Here is a 19,838-nt window from a genome sequence, read left to right on the forward strand (position 1 = left end):
ATAATGCACTTTATATAACACTTTTATAGTGATAAAGATAACTAAAGACAAATATTTTCTATAGTTAACTAATAAGCATCATCATAATAAATTAAAATAAATATATAGATATATATTTTTTAAAAATACCAGGAATGGGTAAAAACGTAAAATAACTATTCGAAGTTCGCATTAACCAACAGAAGAGCTAATGCTACTTCCATAAGATATCAGTTTGGTTTATAAAGGGAATTAAAGGTTCCCTTTATTTACAATCGCCCAACTCTCATAATGGTTGTTCTTGCTGTCCAATCACACTGGAGCATAGGATTTTTTCACCCAATTACGTTGATGCGTAGGCGGGACTTGCTGGACGTTTCCTCAAGTATCATCGTTATCAACCCATGGACTGACTTGTTTGTTGTCGAGCAAGATGGAGTTCATTTTGGGAAATCCTTACACTACGCCAGTGGGACATTGCATTGGTACGCAAATAATTATTTAGGGGAGGACATTGTGGAGAGATGTATGTGTATATCTTAGAGAGGTGTCTATTTTATGTAATAGTCATTTACGGGTTTGCTACCTTTAGCATGCTAATGTCCCTGAATGAGTTCTCTACAGCTGGAAAGCCACCGTTAGCCGCCTAGCTAACTATTACAACATTTGCTGTCACTGTGTAAGCTCTCTCGTTAACAAATTTAATGTGTGCTTTGTGCCATTACGCCATTACCTGTGTCGCACAAGCCGTTTACGTGTGCATCTGTAATAATGACAAGCAGCTAAGTTAGCTAACAGCTAGCCAACAGCCATCGTCATATATTCGGGGCGCAGTTTTTAAGACGTTATTAAGATGATTTCCTTATGTAAGTACGTGTGTGTGTGTTTTAGAGAGAGCCACTGATGGATCCCTACAAAGTGAAGACTGGACTCTCAACATGGAAATATGTGACATCATCAATGAAACAGAGGATGGGTGAGTACCTTGTGAAAATCAATGAATAACCACATAGGTGTTGATTAAATTCTGTTTAAACTGTGCACTGGTTTGGTTTTACCGTTTTACCGGCCTGTGATTTTTACATTGTGGAGTGCTGCAAACACGATCAAGTACTTCATCTTTTCCCCTTTTCTCTACCATCGAATCATAAGTGAGCCAGTCTAGCCCTGGCTGCATGAGGAAGATTTATGCGAGGCCTCACTTCTTATCTCTGTGCTTCATTAACCTTGTACAGAACGTGTGCAACTGGTGTGTGAAGTCCACGTTTGATCAGTGGATTGCACTTAAGATTAGGTGGCTCTAACCTACAGAAGTGTACTGTAATAAGAAGTCTGTTTGTCTTTTGTCTATGAGGAATGCAATGGGTGTAACACATCCACTTATGCAAGGCGTGTTTGCTCTGTTGGAAGTAGAGACAAAGTTAATAATTTACTTCTTTGATGCTGTAGCTGTTCTGCTCTAAGAATTATTGGCTCATGCTTCTGATATTCAACTTTCTAATGTTTGTCACAGTATCTGACATCTTGTCAGTGCCACTGAAAATGGCAGCTAAAGCTTTAATTTATCAGCTTATTAGAAATCATGTGTCCTTCCCTGTGGGACATGTTTTCGTAGTCCATTTAAAAGCACACCAGGCAGGCATGCTATAATGTGGTATTTTTGTGTGTTTAATGTGGGTTTTGACTTGTGTCTGTATGTGTGTATGCAGGCCAAAGGATGCCATTAGAGCAATGAAGAAAAGGCTAAATGGCAATCGGAACTATAGGGAAGTAATGCTGGCTTTAACAGTAAGTTCACATGAGCAGGAGGAGAGCAGCTAATGTATGCTTTTTATATAATATATTAGCATATAACGTTAATATCAGTTTTCCTTATATAACAGTCAGATGAATTGGTCAAAGGTGCTTTGTTTTGGCATTTATCGGTAACATAAATAAAAGTATTATGATTGCATTTATCAGTACTAAGTTGATTGCATAACATAATTTGCATTTGCAGTTTTTAGTCCAACACATTATGTCCATTTTGTATCTTGGCTCCAAAACTTCTGAACCTCTCTGTAAGAGGAGCTATTTCAATGATGGCGTCTGTGCATCTGTCAGGTTCTGGAGACGTGTGTGAAGAACTGTGGCCATCGTTTCCACGCTTTAGTGACTAGCAGAGACTTCGTTGATGGCGTGCTTGTTAAAATTATCTCTCCCAAGAACAACCCACCTACCATTGTTCAAGATAAAGTACTCGCCCTGATTCAGGTAAGAACGGCAGAACTGAATGCACAAAGTTTGCATTCTCGTGTATTTGTTTTTTCCCCCTGTTTTTATGACAATATATAACTTCCAGAGAGAGTGCACAGTGTATGTGGAGCTCTGCACAAAGGGAAAGTAGCATGTGTATATATGGGGGAGGACCAAATTATGTTTAACCTTGTTTAAATATTGCATTTTAATAAGATGACCTAGTAAATTCCCAACAAATATTGAGATTCACCTCAGCTGTGTTATATATGTAGACACTATGTGGTAGAAACCCTTAAAGAAAACTAAATGAGCATCAAATTATTATTTAAAACATCTGTATCATAAGGGCCCAAAATTTCACAAACCACGCATCCTTAATATATTTGCTTCTGCAACGATGTACGTCACTGTGAGAGACCTAATCATTTGTGACTCAGTCGGTTTGTGGATTTTGTTGCGACTGTGGTGGCTGCCCAGGTGGTCTTTCATCCCCAGGCACAGTCTCAGGTAAGGCACACTGTCTCCAGGGCTTCAGCCAGTAGCAGCTCTAGTTACCTGTCAGAGCTCAGATAACCCAGCAAGGTTTGTGTGTGTTGCTGTTATTTCTATCAGGGATGCTGTATGACCACAGCTTACAGCATGGAGGAGGAGCACGAGCATACAGTAGTTGTGAGAGAGAAGCTTGATGATTTCCTTTTTTTAAATTTTTTTTTTATTTTTTTTTATTTAGTAGTCAGAGAAACCAGTTTATGACTTGAAGGTCAACTGGGAAAAATGCATGGGAAACATTTATAGCGTAACACTCCCTTCATGCAGCAGCTGGAGTGTTGTTGACATTTTCATTAGTAAGAGAGGTAAAACCCAGCTGGGCAGCAGACTGTGGTTATGCTGGTGCATCTCACTAACCACCTGTTTCATCTCTTAGGGATGAATGTGTGCACTTTGGAGTTGATAAAAGTTGACAAGTGTGGACATTTCATAGCTTTTACAAGTTTAAAGTCAAAAGCGCTATGATCATTTTGGTAACCTGCATTTCTTTCGGGCTGTTGTGTTGTCTTGTATTTAAGCTGTTGTAATGGCTCGAGCCCAATTTACCCTCTGGTAAGAGCGAAGCCAAACGCTTTGTAGTTTGTTCGCCGAATGTATTCAGGGAAGACAAACAAATATCATCAGAGAACAGACTCCTTTTACTGTCTGCGCATCATTTGCTTTGTTTGCCTTTTCAGCCTTCCCTTTTATCCATTGTTTAAATTTCTTTTTTTTCAGTCAGTCACGCTCATTTCTCTTTTCTTTTAACTCTTTTTACTCTCTGTTATCTTTATCCAGGCGTGGGCCGATGCATTCAGGAGCAGTCCTGACCTCACGGGTGTGGTTCAAATCTACGAGGAGCTAAAGAGAAAAGGCATCGAGTTCCCAACATCAGAGCTGGAGACGCTGTCACCTATACATACACCTCAGCGTGTAGGAGAGCTCATGCTTGGCAGCCTAGTTTGCTAAAGTTTCTTTGCCAGAACTATTTGGTGTGGTTACGTTCCCAGGTAACATGTTGCCTAATGATATGTTTGTTATCACCTTCTCTGTTGTTTCTAGTCAGCCACTGCTCCGGAGGGTGACTCTACTTTACACAAGCACAGCAGCACTACTCAGCCCACACAACACTCTGTGCCACCAGTCTACACCACCCCTCAAGTCCCCAACATTCATGCCTCCGGAGCCATTAATCCCACACCTGAACAGGTACAGTGGTAATCCTATGACCACATTTTCTACAACCGTCCTACAAAACAACGATATTCTACGGTTTTCCTTTTAATATCCGCTCTCAAGTGTACACCATGAAGATTCCAAGAATCTGCCCAACTAACGATCTTTCTGTAATTTTGAATTGCCTCACCTCCAGTTTTCAAGGTCATCTTCTTATGCACCTCTGGACTGGTTTCAGTGCAGGTGATAAATATAGAGTACTTCCTAGAAGTCCTTTTGTGTCCCTTTGACTTTAAGCCTCTGCTGTGTCGCAGTGGTCATCCTTAAACTTGATTGTCAATCACATGGAGGTATATCTGGTGAGTGATGGGTCATGAGTATGTGTGTATCCAAAGGTCCCCCCACCCAACTTGAAAGCACGTTCACCATCATTGCTGTTCAGCCTGTTTCAGCTGAAGGTTACTATGCAAGGAATTCCCAGTTTACAATCTAATGAATGTCAGAAAAACAAGCACGTGTGCTGCCCTTCAAATGAAAACCACTCACTCTTGAAACAGAGGTTGGTGTTTGCTTTCAAAGCCCAAGAGTGAACAGTGGAAGCAGAGTGCAGAAAGCAGTCCAAATGTGCACAAAGAGATGATCTTGAAGGGGACACACCTTTATACTTTCGCAATTATCATTCTCTGGTGGTTTTCCTCGCTACCACAGTAATACTTGTGTTTTAAATTAAAATGTATGGAAATAATATAAAATTGACTTTTACTTAAGGTAATTTATGCTTTACTTTTTTAGTTTTTTGTTTTGTTTTTTTAAATCACCCAGTTTCCAAGTGCTAGCATTTAGGCTAACTTGCACTATTATCATGTAGATTTCCCGGCTACGCAGTGAGTTGGACATTGTTCGTGGAAACACTAAAGTGATGTCAGAGATGCTGACAGAAATGGTGCCAGGACAGGAGGATGCTTCAGACTACGAGTTGCTACAGGCAAGACACCACTTACATTTTTATTTGTGTGTTATGTGAGTATCTGTAAATTAACAAATGTAAAAACTTTATTTATTTAATTTTTTTTTTTTAGGCCGGCATGTACAAATGTGACTCAAAAGCAGACTGGGATCCGTTTGCATACGTGTGTTTTTGTAAGCATTTGTATTGTGTACATTTGTTTTGTGTAGGAGCTCAACAGGACTTGTAGAGCTATGCAGCAGAGAATAGTGGAGCTCATCTCCTGTGTTTCTAATGAGGCAGTAACGGAGGAGCTGCTGCATGTCAATGACGACCTCAACAACATTTTCCTCCGCTATGAAAGGTTAGAAAACGCAGGCAAACATGTTGCGCAAATGCAGGTGTAAACTTGTCTTTGGGTGCAAGAACGTGCACGTAGCCAAACTTGTTTTTACCCTCTCAGCACAAATTGAGTTTGGTAAACTACAGGTGTTTTGTTCCTTCCTTTCATGCTATCTCTTTGTTGCTTTTAGGTATGAGAGGTTCAGGTCTGGAAGGTCCTCAGCTCAGGGTGTAAACAATGGGGTGAGTCAGCTCATAGTGTGATTGCATCATACTTAAAATTCCTGGAGTTCCTCTCCGAATGTTTTGAGCTAATTTTCACTGTTTATTTTGGACATCCACACCTTTCAGTGTCTGCAGTGTGGATGTGCATGTTAACATTATCAGTCAGGCTTTCCTGTGCCGTCTTTATATGTCAAAACGTGTCAGCTGTTTACCAGATGTACATGCCTAATTAAATGGAAACCCAACAAAGACCCATGCAGTTGGTTTCACAATAAAATATAGAGACATCTTTGAAGACGTTTATATTTAGTTTAGATTTTCTGTTCTCATTCGAGTGTCAGATTGCATTTCTACACTATAGTTCAAGCAGACCTGCTGTATTTAAGTTCTGCGGAGTAAGTGAAACAAAGACCATGATTATACAGCAGAGAATGCAAATTTAATTGCTGTTGCGCTGGAGCTGGGCTGCTTGTATTTTATTCATTGCACATTACAATAAAACAAGCAGCCCAGTCATTGCTTTGCAAGACGCAAAGCAGTATGTTCCAGAACAATTTCTAACAGCAGTGTGTTGTTTATTTAAAGCTTGCATGTGTCTATAAATTACTGCCTTGCTGTGTTTCAAACCTATCAGTAAAAAAAAAACCAAAAAAAAAAAAAAACCTGTTTAAATAGCAAATTTATTTTCTGCTGCTTCCTTAACTTAATATGCCATCGATCACATGACTGGACCTGCTTATAGTAGAATGTAGGGTTGGGCAAGTATTGACACGATTGCACATTACGTTTAGAAACATCATCGATTTGTTCAGTTAAAACATTAAAAATATATCAAAGTGAATTAATAGACGTTATAAATGAACTGAATTAAACATAGAGCGAGTTTAGGCTTTTAAGGAGGGACACAAACAGTTGTAAAGGTGCATTTTTGGGGTACAGTGAGTTAGAACACTATTGTGAAACAGAATAATAGTTTATTTTTCATTAATTATAATCAATGGGATTCAAAATGAGAGCAGTGTGAGGCTGTAAACCGCTGCCAAAGCTGGAAATTTCCTGCATAGAAGAAATAATTGAATTTGGATTTGTTTATGTTTTCTGGAGAATTTCACATGATGTGACTTGAAATATCAAGTTGTTAAAAAGTCCTTTTGAATTTCCTGGATCCTGATTTATCCCAAACCTTTATTACACCCTCTAACTTCCATGCAAATCCTACTACAGTAACTAACTGACAGATCTGATAACGTAATATTTTGTGCTTAAAAAAAGGGAATCTTCTGTTGGAGAAGTATCACCACCTTAGTGGGTTTCAGATCGTTTAGGCATGATATATCTCCCACAGCTATCATGCCTTTACAGTCTGTCCATACACGGGCATGTTAATGGTATTCACTGTGTCTTCCTTTTCTGTTCTTTTCTGTTCTTCTGTTACTTTGGCTAGCTGAAACAGGCAAGTATGAAAATATTGTCACCCCCCCCCCCTTTAAATGATCAGTCACCCAACTGTGACATTCAATACATGACTAAAGAACATGGGGCCAGCATTCAGCGGTACCTTTTTAACCATATGGTATGTTTTCAGTCTGCAGCCAATGATATGTGAAACCTGGAGGCAGGCTGACAGCGACATGAGCTTAAGATGGCACCTAAATGAATGTATGCCCTAGAATCACTGTCATGTTGGCTTTCCGTCATCTCAGACCGTCAGGGTTTGAGATCTGCAAATTGGTCTTAACAGAGAAAGTTTCACAGAGCCCAAAGATTCAGTCTACCCTCCTCCCTGCCCGCTGTATTTCTGCCTTCTTAAGGGGGTTGTTTTCATCACTCTACGTTCATGATAAATGGCCTGATTGGCATTTTTCCTATATGAAGTGGAATTGAAGCATAACTATTTCTCTAGAATAAAACTGTATTGTTTTACCCCCTTAAGAAACTGTTTTGCAGAAATTGAGTTGATTTGCTGCTGCCCCGAGTCACAGACATTTTTCATGCTCTCCTGAAGCTAAACACTTTCGTGTTTTGTTTTTTTTCTCCACATTTGTTCTGTTAAACTAAAAAGCTAAGTACTGAATAACCCTGCCTTTAATAGCCTCCCCCCCCAAAAAATTATTTTGCTCCTCATATACGAAAAATCATAAATCCTTTGATTTTTACCTGAAACTGTTTCATCATTTCTCCTTCATCCAGGTCCTCAGTGAGGCTACAGAAGACAACCTGATAGATCTCGGCCCAGGCTCCCCTGCTGTGGTGAGCAATATGCCAAATGCAGCCCCAACCAGCTTGCCTCCCACTGTCACAGCCCCTGCAGGAAGGCCCTCCTCCCCAGCTACTCTGGCCTCCCGATTGGCTGGTCTCGGTATGCACTAAATCCCTCGAAACAGTTACATTTTTAGCTACAGCATTACACTGTATATTCAAATACAAATCTGTTCAGAACATATTGCTAAATTCATGTCAGGTAGACATATGGGCTTGGATTGGAGCAAAACTCAGAAACTTAATTTCCAAGTTAGCGATTGGTAGGTAGGTGGTTCAGCATCTAAAGCTTGAAGTATGGGGGGGGGGGTGTCTGGATCTGTTAGAGTTAATGTTGTTCTTCAGATAAGTGCTGTTGATTAACAAACTCCCGGTTCTCTTGTAATAATTTACACAACCAAATACAGGCCAGCCTCCGAACAAAGAACAGGTAAAGGCATCAGTCTACGGGCGATCGTGGCTCAAGGGCTGGCAGTTCGTCTTGTAATCGGAAGGTTGCCGGTTCGAGCCCCGGCTCGGACAGTCTCGGTCGTTGTGTCCTTGGGCAAGACACTTAACCCGTTGCCTACTGGTGGTGGTCAGAGGGCCCGGCAGCCTCGCCTCTGTCAGTGCGCCCCAGGGCAGCTGTGGCTACAATGTAGCTTTGTGTGAATGACTGAATGTAGTGTAAAGCGCTTTGGGGTCCTTAGGGACTAAGTAAAGCGCTATACAAATACAGGCCATTTACCATATAGTTATTTTTCTCATGTTGTGACACTGTGGGTGCAGTGGGTACCATACCCAGGGTTCCTTCAGGTAGGTGTGCAGAGAACTTCAAGCTGTCTCAGTAATCTCTCTCTGGAAAGACTTGCAGCTCACCACAATGTTAACAGTGTAATTCAAGGAAAAGCCCATTGTGTAAACCACTATAATATGGAGCCATTAACAGTGAAATTCAGTAACTCACAAAATTCGAGTTATCACTAATGTACCATATAACTCTTGTTCACCGTCAGTTGTTTTCCTGTACCTGCTGCTGTCAGTGCCACCACTCAGTCATGTGGGTGTCACTGAAGGCATCACTGCTGAGTCCACACACTCTGCTCTCCTATCTGCCTCAAAACAGGGGCAACTTTCTCCTTTTATATCTTCTGCAGCTTTTACTGTGTATACAAGCTAAAGCTTAATTTCTCCCATAGCACAAAGGGATCTGTGTGGTCTGATGCGATGGTACATGCACACACAGAACAGACAGTTTGATGTAAGACTGTCAAAAATAAATCAACAGATAACTTTAGTTCTCGATTGTTTGGATCCAAACTGTTCTTAAAATGAATCTCAGTAGAAACAACCTTTTTCTCTTTACTTTTATTTTTGTAAAGTCTGATTCTCTTCTGTGCAGTTTGTTAGCTTGATGTTAAGGTGGTTTGTTTGTTTGTTTTGCCTCTTCCAGACATGGGAGCAGACAGTGTGAGCAGTACTCTGAGCTCCCTGTCCAGCTGTAAGCCTCCACCTGCCCAGGATGACTTTGATGTGTTTGCTCAAACCAGAACCGGAACCATGTCAGAGCCACAGAAGGTGTAAGAATCCAATGAGGAGTGGCAAATTTAGTTTGGCATTTAACCTACTTCCTTTTTATTTCTGTTAAAAGTGGGCAAATAACATTTGCTTGTATGTGTTTTGTCTCAGTACTGCATCAGAAAACACCCAGGCCGCTGAAGGCCTTCCTCCCACTCTGGATGTTCTACAGACAGCTGCTGGAGGGGTGAGTCTCAGTGACAATTTGGGTCTTAATTCAAAGTCGGTGTTGTCATAGTCTGTCGGAGAATTTTGATACTGAATATTTGTGTTTGTGCGCTTTCTGACCCTGACATGCTTTTTCATCCTTGCACTGTTGCTGCTAGATGCGACTAATCCCTTGATTAAAAAAATAAATAAATTGAGAAATACAGTTTCTTTGTTTATTTACATCTTACAGCTTAACAGAGAGGGTTTGAACACTGGAGCTGTGCATCGTCTTCTTAATTTCTTTGATAAAATCAATAATTTTTTAAGCGGTGCGTAGGGAGATGGATCTTGTCTTTCATGCAGTACTAACTAGAGTTGTAAGTTGTTTTCAGCTTTGTCATCTTCTGAGAAAAAGGAAGGAAATGCTATGCTAGCTGTATTAATAGCTATGCTATAGAGCTTCCAGTTTGATTTTATTATTATTATTTTGTTATTTATTTTATGATGGGGTTTTTTTGGCCATGGCGTCTCTGCACCGCGGCTTGCTTTATTCATTTTCACCAGCATGGCTCTGTCTTCCCAGCTTAACCTGCACTTAGATTTGTTTTTGTATGACTTGCGCACTCATAGCTTTATCACAAACACTGATTTTGGTTTATTCATTTGTTTTTCTCACAACTGTATTAAGCTGCATTTGAGTTACCACTGACGTTTACTTAAGTCATTTTCTGTTGTGTTTGGGGCGGGATTTCATTTCTGTTTTTGTTCTGGCCACCTGTGGCGGTCTCGATGCTGCCCCCATAGGTTGTCGGAGGCCAGTCCTCTGTCATGGATGACATAGAGGAGTGGCTGAGTACTGACGTGGTGAGCCCATCATGATTTTTTTTTTTTTTTTTTTTTTTGGTTCATTTATGCTTGCTTCTTTACTTTTTTCACTCTGTCGTATCCCTTTTTAAAAATTTCATACTGGCTTTTGAAGCCTGAAATTAACACATTTACTCGATGGTGTTTTCCTGACTGATCAATCACATTTTAATTTAGTTCACTGAAATTTTACTAACAGTGTTGTGTGAGGGGCGACTGATATAATTATGGGAGACTGTGGCAAAATGGCATGAGGTCTTGAATGCAAATAATGTATGCAACATTTTGTTTATTTTGAGCTAAAGTGGACCTATTATGCATTTTCTTTTCTTCAGCATTGTTACTACACTTAAGTAGCTTTGCATTAGTTACAGTCACAAAATCCTTATTTAGCTTGGACTGGCTTACAGATATCTCCTTAGTTCATCTACTGTCCCTGAGAGCCCATCACCTGGCAGTGTGGCAGTTCAGAAAAAAAAACCTGATATAAAAACAGTTTCTCAGCTTTAAAGCAAAAGTCATGCTGTAATAAACATACTGCAGTCAACCCAGAGCCTTTTCCACCTTACTGAAGGTCCATTAGTGACATAAAAGGCTGCTTAGATATAAGCTCAAACTGTTTTGAAAGCTAAAATAGCCACACTAACAATACTGTTTAACTGCCTGAACAGTGATTTAAGCTACGTTGTATATGCCCAATTCAAATATTATTTAAAGTTTGGGCAACGATGAGGAAACAAAACCACAAACTTTGAGTCTAGCCGGTTGAAAACGTTTGTCAGGCCCATCAGGTGTTTGGAGGGTGCTGAGCTCAAAGCTTTTTCTTTGCTTCAGATGACTATATGAGGAAAACTGAATTTGTTATAGTGCAATCTGAAGCGTGAGCATTTGGCTCCAAGGATGACCTGTTTGTATGTTAACCTCATGATTTAAAAAACTTTTGCTATGCTATATATGACAATCCATCAGAATAGGTCTGCTTTAGCCAAAACATCTTAACTGCCAGAGCTGTTATAGAGTGATATTATTTATTTATCTAATCTGGGCGAGTGTTTGTGACCCAGAATGAGTAATAATGCATTCCAAGACTTTAGTGCTTATTTTGTGCAAATTTGTGCTTATGTTGCACAAATTTATCAGATTGTGTGCCGAGTGTTTTGGTTGGGGAGCAATGAAAGTGTATTAGAACTTCTAATATTACCGTCACAACCTTTGGTCCGTGCTAATGATGGGTAAGTGGCTCTTGTTATGAGTGAAATTTGACGGGTAAGTCAGTTTTGGGGTTTTGTGTTTTGTTTGTTTCTTAATGTGGTTTGAATCAGATTATTGGTCAAGGGGTCATAATTTGGCTTTTGGTTTGCAGTGGGTAATGTTTGTCACAGCGTGACATGGTGGGTTTTTCTTTTTCAACAGAAGGGAGATGAAGGTGAGGAAGGCGTCACAAGTGAAGGTACGACACTGTGATTCTTCTCTTCTAACACTTCCAGCTCCCCCAGCTGTATTTTGAACACATTTTATTTAATAAAAAAAAAAAAAATTTGTCTCTGCCCCCAGAATTTGACAAGTTCCTTGAGGAGAGAGCCAAAGCTGTTGAGAGGGTCCCCAGCCTACCGTCGCCCCCGAGTGGTAACCCAGGAGCAGTGCAAGGAACCCCTAGCCGCAAAAAGCCAGAAAGACCTGAGGACACTTTGTTTGCCGCGTAGACCTCCCAGCTTTGACCTCCGATTTCCCCTCCAGCCTTAGACCCGACCAGCTATGCAGCTTCACCTTAGGAGAGACCGACCTGACACTGAATCACACCCACCTCTGCTAACGATTGATCGCAGCGCTACTCGACCCACACTACAGGAAATTGCACATGAAATCAGTAGAATTATGTTAAGGCTCTCCGTTAATTTCTCACGCAAAGGGAAAAGAAAAAATCCTATTTTCATACGCCAAAATGAGATGGATCCCACTCGATGAGCAGTGTTAGAGACGGTGAGGCAGCAGGTCCCCCCCCCACCCCTCTTTGGTGTAAATCATCTCCTTCAGCCTGGTGTGGACTGCAGATTTGTATAAAAAAATAAAAAAGGGGGCAAAAAAAGAATCCTTGTCATAAGTAGGAATTCGTTTCCTAACTAGTCCCTCAACTCAAGACAAAGTTTGTACTGTTAAAGAAACCGCTGCAGAAACATTATGGATGTTGTTGCAGACTTATCCCCCTTAATTGCAGAAGCACTGATCATACCTACGAGGCTCTGGTTTTGGTGTTTGTATCGGTCCCTTTGCAAGTCTGTCTTAAGTTGAATTGTATATCTGTAAATGACAAATGTCGGGTTTATTAGTTGTGTGTATATTTTAGCTTACACAAGTATGTAAGAGATGGTAATTTAATGTAGTTTTTTGTTTGTTTTTTGAAAAAGGATATATGTTGCCCTTGCTTTGACAGTAGGGATGTACCTCATTGGGCTGAGCTTTTTCAAGAGAAGGGACAAAAATTGTACACATGTGATTATTTACAAAAGCTAAAAGAGACGAGGGTTAAGAAGGGATGTCGTTTTTTGCGGATTGGCGTCGTGGCGCACCGTACCCAGATACGTGTAGTCTTACCTTGCCTTCTCATTCCCCGTGACAGACGTACGTGCAGTTTTTCGGTGATTTGCTGGTCACAACAGATTTATTGAGATTATTTTGCTGAGATTCATTAGCCTGAAAGCTGCTATAGTTTTGTAAACTAAAGTTTAATTTTGATGGATTCTTATGGTAGTGTCATGGAGTTGTGGATGGGAGTGGTTTTCTGATGAGTGCTGTTTAAGGTGCACGCTCGGAGCTGAAGAGACGTTTTTACTCGCTGTAGGTTTTAACTGCGTTTTGAGGGAAGATTGTGCTATATGCGTTTTAATTTTAATAAGTTGGAGCTTAGAGGACCAAGTTTGTGATCTCATTTGGGATGTGGACGGAAGAATGTCCTAATAATTGTGTTCTTGTGTTTCATTAATTTTTAAAATCGAGGGTTTTTTCTTTTTTCTAAATTCACAGATGTCCTAAAGAATAAAAACAGAAGCAGTTTGCACATGATTTTTGTGCATTTCTCCTTTTTATTTCTTAACGCTGCCATCTTTAAAGGCCTGACCTTTCAAGCGTGATTTGTTTTTTCAGAAATGAGCTCGCTGCAGACGTCAGGCTACAAATTAGACTTTTTGCTCTCGACAATAACAAATGCAACATTAATCACAATCGTAACAAGTGTGCACTTTGATGGCCGCGTTTCAACTCGTACTGTAAATCAGCTGAATCTTAGCCTAATTTAATTAATGAGCATATGAATAATTTATTCAGCACTACTTCTTTTCCTTTGTTTTGTTTTTTTTGTTTTTTTTCTTAAAGATCAGTATTTTAAATCACTTTATTGTGAAAATTTTAAACGGGAAATTAGCTGTGTTAAGGGATGAGATGGGAAATTGTGTATGTTTTAGTGTTTCTGGCTTCTGTTTATGTAGTTAAGTTGTTTTTTTTTTTCTTGGTTTGTTTTATACGTTGTTGCTGGCTTGTGTATTTAATTTGTCATGATTGGGTTTATTGGGTATGTGGATATCCTCGGCGGCTGGAAGTGGAGGATGGTAAACACATGGAGGTGTTTTATCACTGGTCTGTAGCCGTTAAAGAATTACACTACTTGTCTCATTTTGTTTCATGAAGGATACATATTGAATAGATTTTATGTATTGACCAGCACGTGGGGGGGGAACTGACACAAAGTAACTTAGTTTGGACACTTTGAACAAAGCATCATCATTGCACATTTTGAAAGGGAAGCTTCCTTTCTTCCTCCTTTATGTCTCCTTGTTTTAGTGTTATGTGTCTGTTGTGTGACGCTGAAACATTTTAATCACAGTTAATTTTTTTTTTTTTTTTTTTAAACTAAGAAAGCTCCAAATGTGAGCTCAATGAATACATGTTATTCTCCTGTTTGGTTTTTTTCAGTGTGAGCTCTGTCAGTGATTTGTAACTGAACCCCAGCGTACTGATAACGTTGCCAGAGAGTCATCTCAGACCTGCTTTGCAGAAGAACAACGTGTTTCTTAGTCACTGGAATATACGAAAAGCAATGCCGATAATGGAGGCTGCGCTGTACGACTGCTAATTTTCCTCAGTTGCCTCATTTCTCTTTGTGTTGTTTGACTTATGCATGATCTCTAATAAAAGATTAGCAGTGTGATCTGCTGTGTGGTTTTTGTGTCTGCTGAAAATCCAGCACCTCAATCTCTTCCTAGAGTGCAATGGGCCCCACACTAATGGGGCTTTACCGCTGTTCATAGGGAATCCCCTCATCCCAAAACATGGCCCCTCATATTCTGCTTCAGTCACTGGAGCATTTCCTGGTCAAGAAACAAGGGTGTGTCTGTCACACAGTACACTGAAATATACAGGACGTCTTTGTAGCATTTTTACAGTGAGTGGCTAACTTAACAGTGGATTTCTCTCAGAGGCAAATGGATGTTTTTGTGTTGGAGACCTCTGGCTACACTTCACGACAAATTCACTGAAAAAATGTGGAAGACAGATATTCTAATATGGTGTAAATCGGTTATTTTTGTCAGTAGCACATACATGTGTTGGTCTCAGATGGTCATTTGTTTTGTGTGGAGGCATGTCACTACTTTGATTATGTATTTGACTGCCTTTCGAATACAAACTTAGAGTTAATTATACCACATTCACTTACATTTTTTCCCCCACATGCGTTGCCGAGGCTCTGTGTGCACAGCCACTGGGTCGGAAAGCTGAACTGAGGATCCAGTTTTCTTGGACTTAGCTGGCATTCAAATCTCCACAGACGGTTAGCTAGCACACCCTGGTGGCTGCACCGTGGAACCTCATGGCACACATGCTTGAGGTCAGGGCACAGGCAAAACCACTAAACGTCCACTTACCAAGAAAACAAACGCAAACGGTGGTCTGTTTAGCCGTATAAATTGCAGGAAGTGCTGACACAGTGCTGTGGCACGTTGTAGTTCCACTGCACGTTACAACAGTCTATCACAAACATGGTTATATGATAGCTCAGTCATTTTGCCAGCTTTATTTTAGTCCTCTTGGACCGTCAGCTCAGCAGCACTTTTGCTTTATGCCTAACTCTGGTCCCTGCAGTGATGTTGTGTAAAGTTTATCTTGAGGACAAATTCAAAATAATGAACAACCTGTGTACTCTAGGTTCAGAATATATTGTATTCCAGTAAGCTGGTATTAATCCATTTTCTCTGTACGGTTTTGTGTTTTGTTTCATAGACACTACATTAACAGTATTAAGTGGATATATGATGTCATTTTCCACATTCTCAAATCCCATTAAAACAAATGGTAAATGGCCTGTATTTATATAGCGCTTTACTAGTCCCTAAGGACCCCAAAGCGCTTTACATATCCAGTCATCCACCCATTCACACACACTGGTGATGGCAAGCTACATTGTAGCCACAGCCACCCTGGGGCGCACTGACAGAGGCGAGGCTGCCGAACACTGGCGCCACCTCTGACCACCACCAGTAGGCAACGGGTGAAGTGTCTTGCCCAAGGACACAACGACCGAGACTGTCCAAGCCGGGGCTCGAACCGACAACCTTCCGATTACAAGGCAAACTCCCAACTCTTGAGCCACGATCGCCCACAAAAGTTAATACTTGTCTACAGCTATTAAAAAACATTACAAACTACATTGTTGCTCCTTCATTATCTGAAAAAGTCTGTCCCAGATGCTGCTGCCTTAACAGTCATTAGAGACTACTGCTGCTGAATATGGGCTCCGTAAATGCACAATTTACTCCCACTACAGTAACATTTCCTTAAAACTACAATGCCTAGCTTCTTTCTTAATTATCTTGCCTTTGCTAAAAATGACAAACATCATCTATTTTTAAATGTCTTTAAATGCTTTCATTTAATGTTTATATGTATATATATGTATGTATGTATGTATGTATGTATATATATATATGAAAAAAAAAGATTTAAGTCTAATTTAGCATGTTAAGGGCTGATGTTTGGGACAGCAAATTTAAAATAAAAAAGAGAGAAACATGCGTATTTGGAAAGGTTACCAGGAGAAATTAATCTTTTGAGCATTTTACCAAAAGACTTTGGAAACCAAAGTGGAAATGTTTGGCCATAATGCACAACACCACATTGGATTAAATTGCCTGATATTGACTGTCCAGCATGGTGATAGAATGGCCACATGACCCGGACACCTTGCCACATAGAGTTGACCATGAACTCCTCTGTATGCTATAGTATTGTAGAATCAGATGTGAGGCCATCTGTCCAACAGCTAAAGCTCGGCTGAAACTGGATCATGCAATAGCATGGTCAAAATTCAGACCCCAACCTGTATGAAATTTTGCATTGGGGCATTTACAGAGCTGTGCATGAATAAATACCTGCAGACCTCAATGAACTGAAGCAATGTTGTAAAGAAGAGTGGGCCAAAAATCCTCCATAGTGATGTGAGAGACTGCTAAAAGTCAAATCATGCAATCATCATGCATTCTGCATTTTAGCTCAGTTCTTGTGAAATAGATAATGATCCAGTGTAATATGCCATGTGTTGTTATTCATGTGAGTTTCTGTTTAAATGTAAAACCTCATAAGAACCAGATGAAGTTTTTTGTTATGTCCTCATACATAAAACCTACCTAGCATACTTGGGTGCAATGCAATGCACCTACTTATTAGTGCTACAAAACAAGTGTATAAATCGGAAGAATTTAACTCATCAAAAAGCTTCCAAAGGGACCAGCAGCACTGTGGCTCAGCAACTGGAATAAGCAGAGGTGAGGCCTTGCAGACAGCAATCGGCAAAGAGCTCCCCGTGTACTGGCACACTTACAGCAGACACACCCCTAACTTGAAACCCTGACAAAAATCTGAGAAAGCGATTAAAGACACCCGGTGGTTATTTAACAGGGGCGGGGTGGATTAGGTATAGAAACCAAAGATATTTTTATGCAGCCTGAAATCAGACGTTTAAGCCTGTGGGGATTGACTTACTTTTGGAGCCAGCCACAAGTGACACTTAAAGTAACTGCAGCTTTGGCCACTTTATCATTGCTTCTCTTTTTTTTTAATTTTAGCACAAGAGATCGGTGTTTGGAGTGCTAAAAATAACAGCTTTAAATAGTACCTTAGTTAGGTTTAAAGTGTTGCTAAACCGCTGTATCTGAACACATTGTTCTCGGCTATGTCAAAATGCGCCCTGTTCTTTTTTATTTGTGCAATTTGTGCATATTTGTGCCTCCAACCAAACCTTTAACCCCCGCTGTCCCCAAAACTTCACTTAACTTGGCATGCATGCCACATGAGAACTGACATATTTAAACAGATATCTGGAAGATTCATGGCTTGCATTTTCATTAAAATGTCAAGCCCTTTACTACATTAAATTGCCTATTTTCCATTTTCTTTCCAAAAACCCTCCCGGTCACTTCCAGTCCTCCCACTTCTGCTGTATTCCTAGAAGGGGCATGCAGCCGAAATATAAACACGTCTCCCAACTGCAGCTGATTGACACGATATGTTGATTTTCTCATTGCTGACACTCACTTGAAGACATTTGAAAATAATAGCATATTCCAGTCTTAAAGCAGCTCTGCACACGTCACGAAACGACAAAAGGCAGAGGTGTGTGTATGTGCAGGTCCTCGGGCTATTTCACTGCTTTTCATTAGTTAGTATACCCTAATATGTCTTGGAAGTGTTTGCCCCACAATTCATTTGCACTTCTGCAACCATAGCTCAAGGAGAGTTTAGACAGTATGGTGCAAAATGCATTTAGATCAAAACACCTAAATTCATCTCCAATCCCATAATTCCCACCACAGCCTCAGTGAAATCCAGTTGCTGCGAACACTCAAGATTAAATGACCTATTTGTGTTTATAATTCACTTGTTACTGATGTTGCAGACCAGTGGTTTCCCAATTTCCTCTACCTGCAGTTCCACTGTTTCTCGCCCTCAGCTGCTCATTTCACCTGGCAGTACGGGCATAATGAAGTTTCAAACAAAATCGTACTTTGTAAATGGAAAATATTGTGGAATTAATTATAAATGACTGGTGCAAAATATTAAAAGGACTGAATGAGGCAAAGAGACGGATTCAGATATTATTATTTAATAGAGGCCATTCATTGGGACACCGCGCCAGTAGCTACACTTTCATATATTCACTGACAACATAATATGTGCATTGACTTTTCGGGCCTCACTGGTGCCTTTCTCTTTCCTCAGACTCCCTTAGCCTTGAAGCACTTTATGCTAAGTTAATTTACCCAAATATATCCGCGGCATCACGGCAGCCGCCTCAACATCAACAACTTTGTTAATGGAAACTTGCTGATCCATAAACGTTTGTGCCGCCACAGACTTTTTGCTGGGGGGCAGCTCACGTATGAATGTTAAAAACCATACAGATCGATGAGGGGCATTTGCAAAAGAGGCATAAGGTGTGTTTAATTATAACTGCGTCAGGGGTTTGTGGGTGTGCGCATGCTGCTGGGGGTGGTGTTGCCGTTTAAGCTTCAGAAGCAAGGGGGGTCTGGTATTTAAATAGGGTCACTCCTGGGCCTCACCTTGCAAGTGTTATGCTATATTAAATGCCACTCATGTTAAGTGTGTTGAAACCCTCCTTTGATGTAGTCAAGACATAATATAAAGGTTAAATTGAAAAATGTCCCCTTCCACAGCGCAGGAACATGCCATGATTGATCTCTCTTGTATAGGAAAGAAATGTTAGGCAGACCTGTTTAGTTAGGCCTCCTTTAAGTGTATGAATACAATATGCTGTAATAAGTGAGTGGATTAGAATTTAAGTGTCAGTCAATCAGGATTTCAAAAGGTCAGTGAAAACAGAATTTGCAAAATGCAGGCTGAAATTAGGTTTAAAATAACTGAATTCCAGCAGAACAGGCTTACTTGACAGCAGACACTTATCATAGTTGGGAAACCTTAGCTATTACTAATTACATTAGCAATGGTGCTAATCTAGTGCTTGTTTTTAACCCTTAAAAAAACATTTAAAAAATGCATATTAAATGTAAGCAGGTTTTGAGTGTACATACAGATAAACTGACCAATTAAAATGGACAGAAATCGGTGTCACGGATGCCAACAATCTACACAATGACTATCCAATGATCATCCTGTCTCCTGATAGGGTGTAGCATGTTAGCACGCTAACATTTAGCCTACTTAGCAACATAAAACTACGGAATACAATTATTATTTAGTGGGTATCAAAGCAATAAATGGAATATAAAATCAAGTTAAGTTTTTTTTTAAATAGTATATGAATCAAATTTAAGTGTATGAAATTGGGTATTTGTAATCTGGATTTGTTTAGAACACAAAGGATCCTGAAGCTAAAGCTAATTTGAGTCTAGCACTTACTTATTTACACCTATATGTCTTTCCGTGGTTATACTAAGGCCTGTTTGTAACTAAAAGAAAGACATTTTTTAGAGAGTTCACACGAGATTTTTTGAAAAAAAAAAGAAAAAAAAGAAAAGAAAAGATGCTCAAAAATAAATGTTTTTTTAAT

General features: G+C 40.0%; 1 protein-coding gene across 2 annotated transcripts; it reads left to right on the plus strand.

The window, feature by feature from the left end:
- The first annotated feature begins 360 nt into the window (after positions 1 to 360).
- On the plus strand, positions 361 to 14,465 carry tom1l2b (target of myb1 like 2 membrane trafficking protein b). 2 transcript variants are annotated; one of them, XM_085465768.1, is made up of 15 exons: positions 361 to 464; positions 871 to 955; positions 1,689 to 1,767; positions 2,083 to 2,232; positions 3,544 to 3,678; positions 3,808 to 3,954; positions 4,790 to 4,906; positions 5,098 to 5,231; positions 5,401 to 5,452; positions 7,625 to 7,793; positions 9,126 to 9,252; positions 9,362 to 9,437; positions 10,205 to 10,264; positions 11,678 to 11,714; positions 11,819 to 14,465. In XM_085465768.1, exons 1-15 carry the CDS (start codon positions 413 to 415, stop codon positions 11,965 to 11,967), a joined length of 1,569 nt encoding a protein of 522 aa, XP_085321894.1. In that variant the 5' UTR covers positions 361 to 412; the 3' UTR covers positions 11,968 to 14,465. The 2 variants fall into 2 exon arrangements, with proteins under 2 accessions (XP_085321894.1, XP_085321895.1); XM_085465769.1 differs by lacking the exon at positions 10,205 to 10,264.
- The last annotated feature ends 5,373 nt before the right edge of the window (positions 14,466 to 19,838 follow it).

Source organism: Copadichromis virginalis, linkage group LG8 (assembly GCF_057382275.1).
Source record: "Copadichromis virginalis isolate Kocher_CV1m ecotype Utaka linkage group LG8, C_Virginalis_male_GT1.1, whole genome shotgun sequence".
Classification (NCBI taxonomy): domain Eukaryota; kingdom Metazoa; phylum Chordata; class Actinopteri; order Cichliformes; family Cichlidae; genus Copadichromis; species Copadichromis virginalis.

What these genes read in the sequence shown, in the direction of transcription:
- tom1l2b (XM_085465768.1), top strand. Translation starts at nt 413, where the DNA reads ATGGAGTTCATTTTGGGAAATCCTTACACTACGCCAGTGGGACATTGC. An exon ending in GCCAGTGGGACATTGCATTG is followed by an intron (nt 465 to 870) that starts GTACGCAAATAA and finishes TGTGTGTTTTAG; the next exon opens with AGAGAGCCACTGATGGATCC. An exon ending in AAGTAATGCTGGCTTTAACA is followed by an intron (nt 1,768 to 2,082) that starts GTAAGTTCACAT and finishes TGCATCTGTCAG; the next exon opens with GTTCTGGAGACGTGTGTGAA.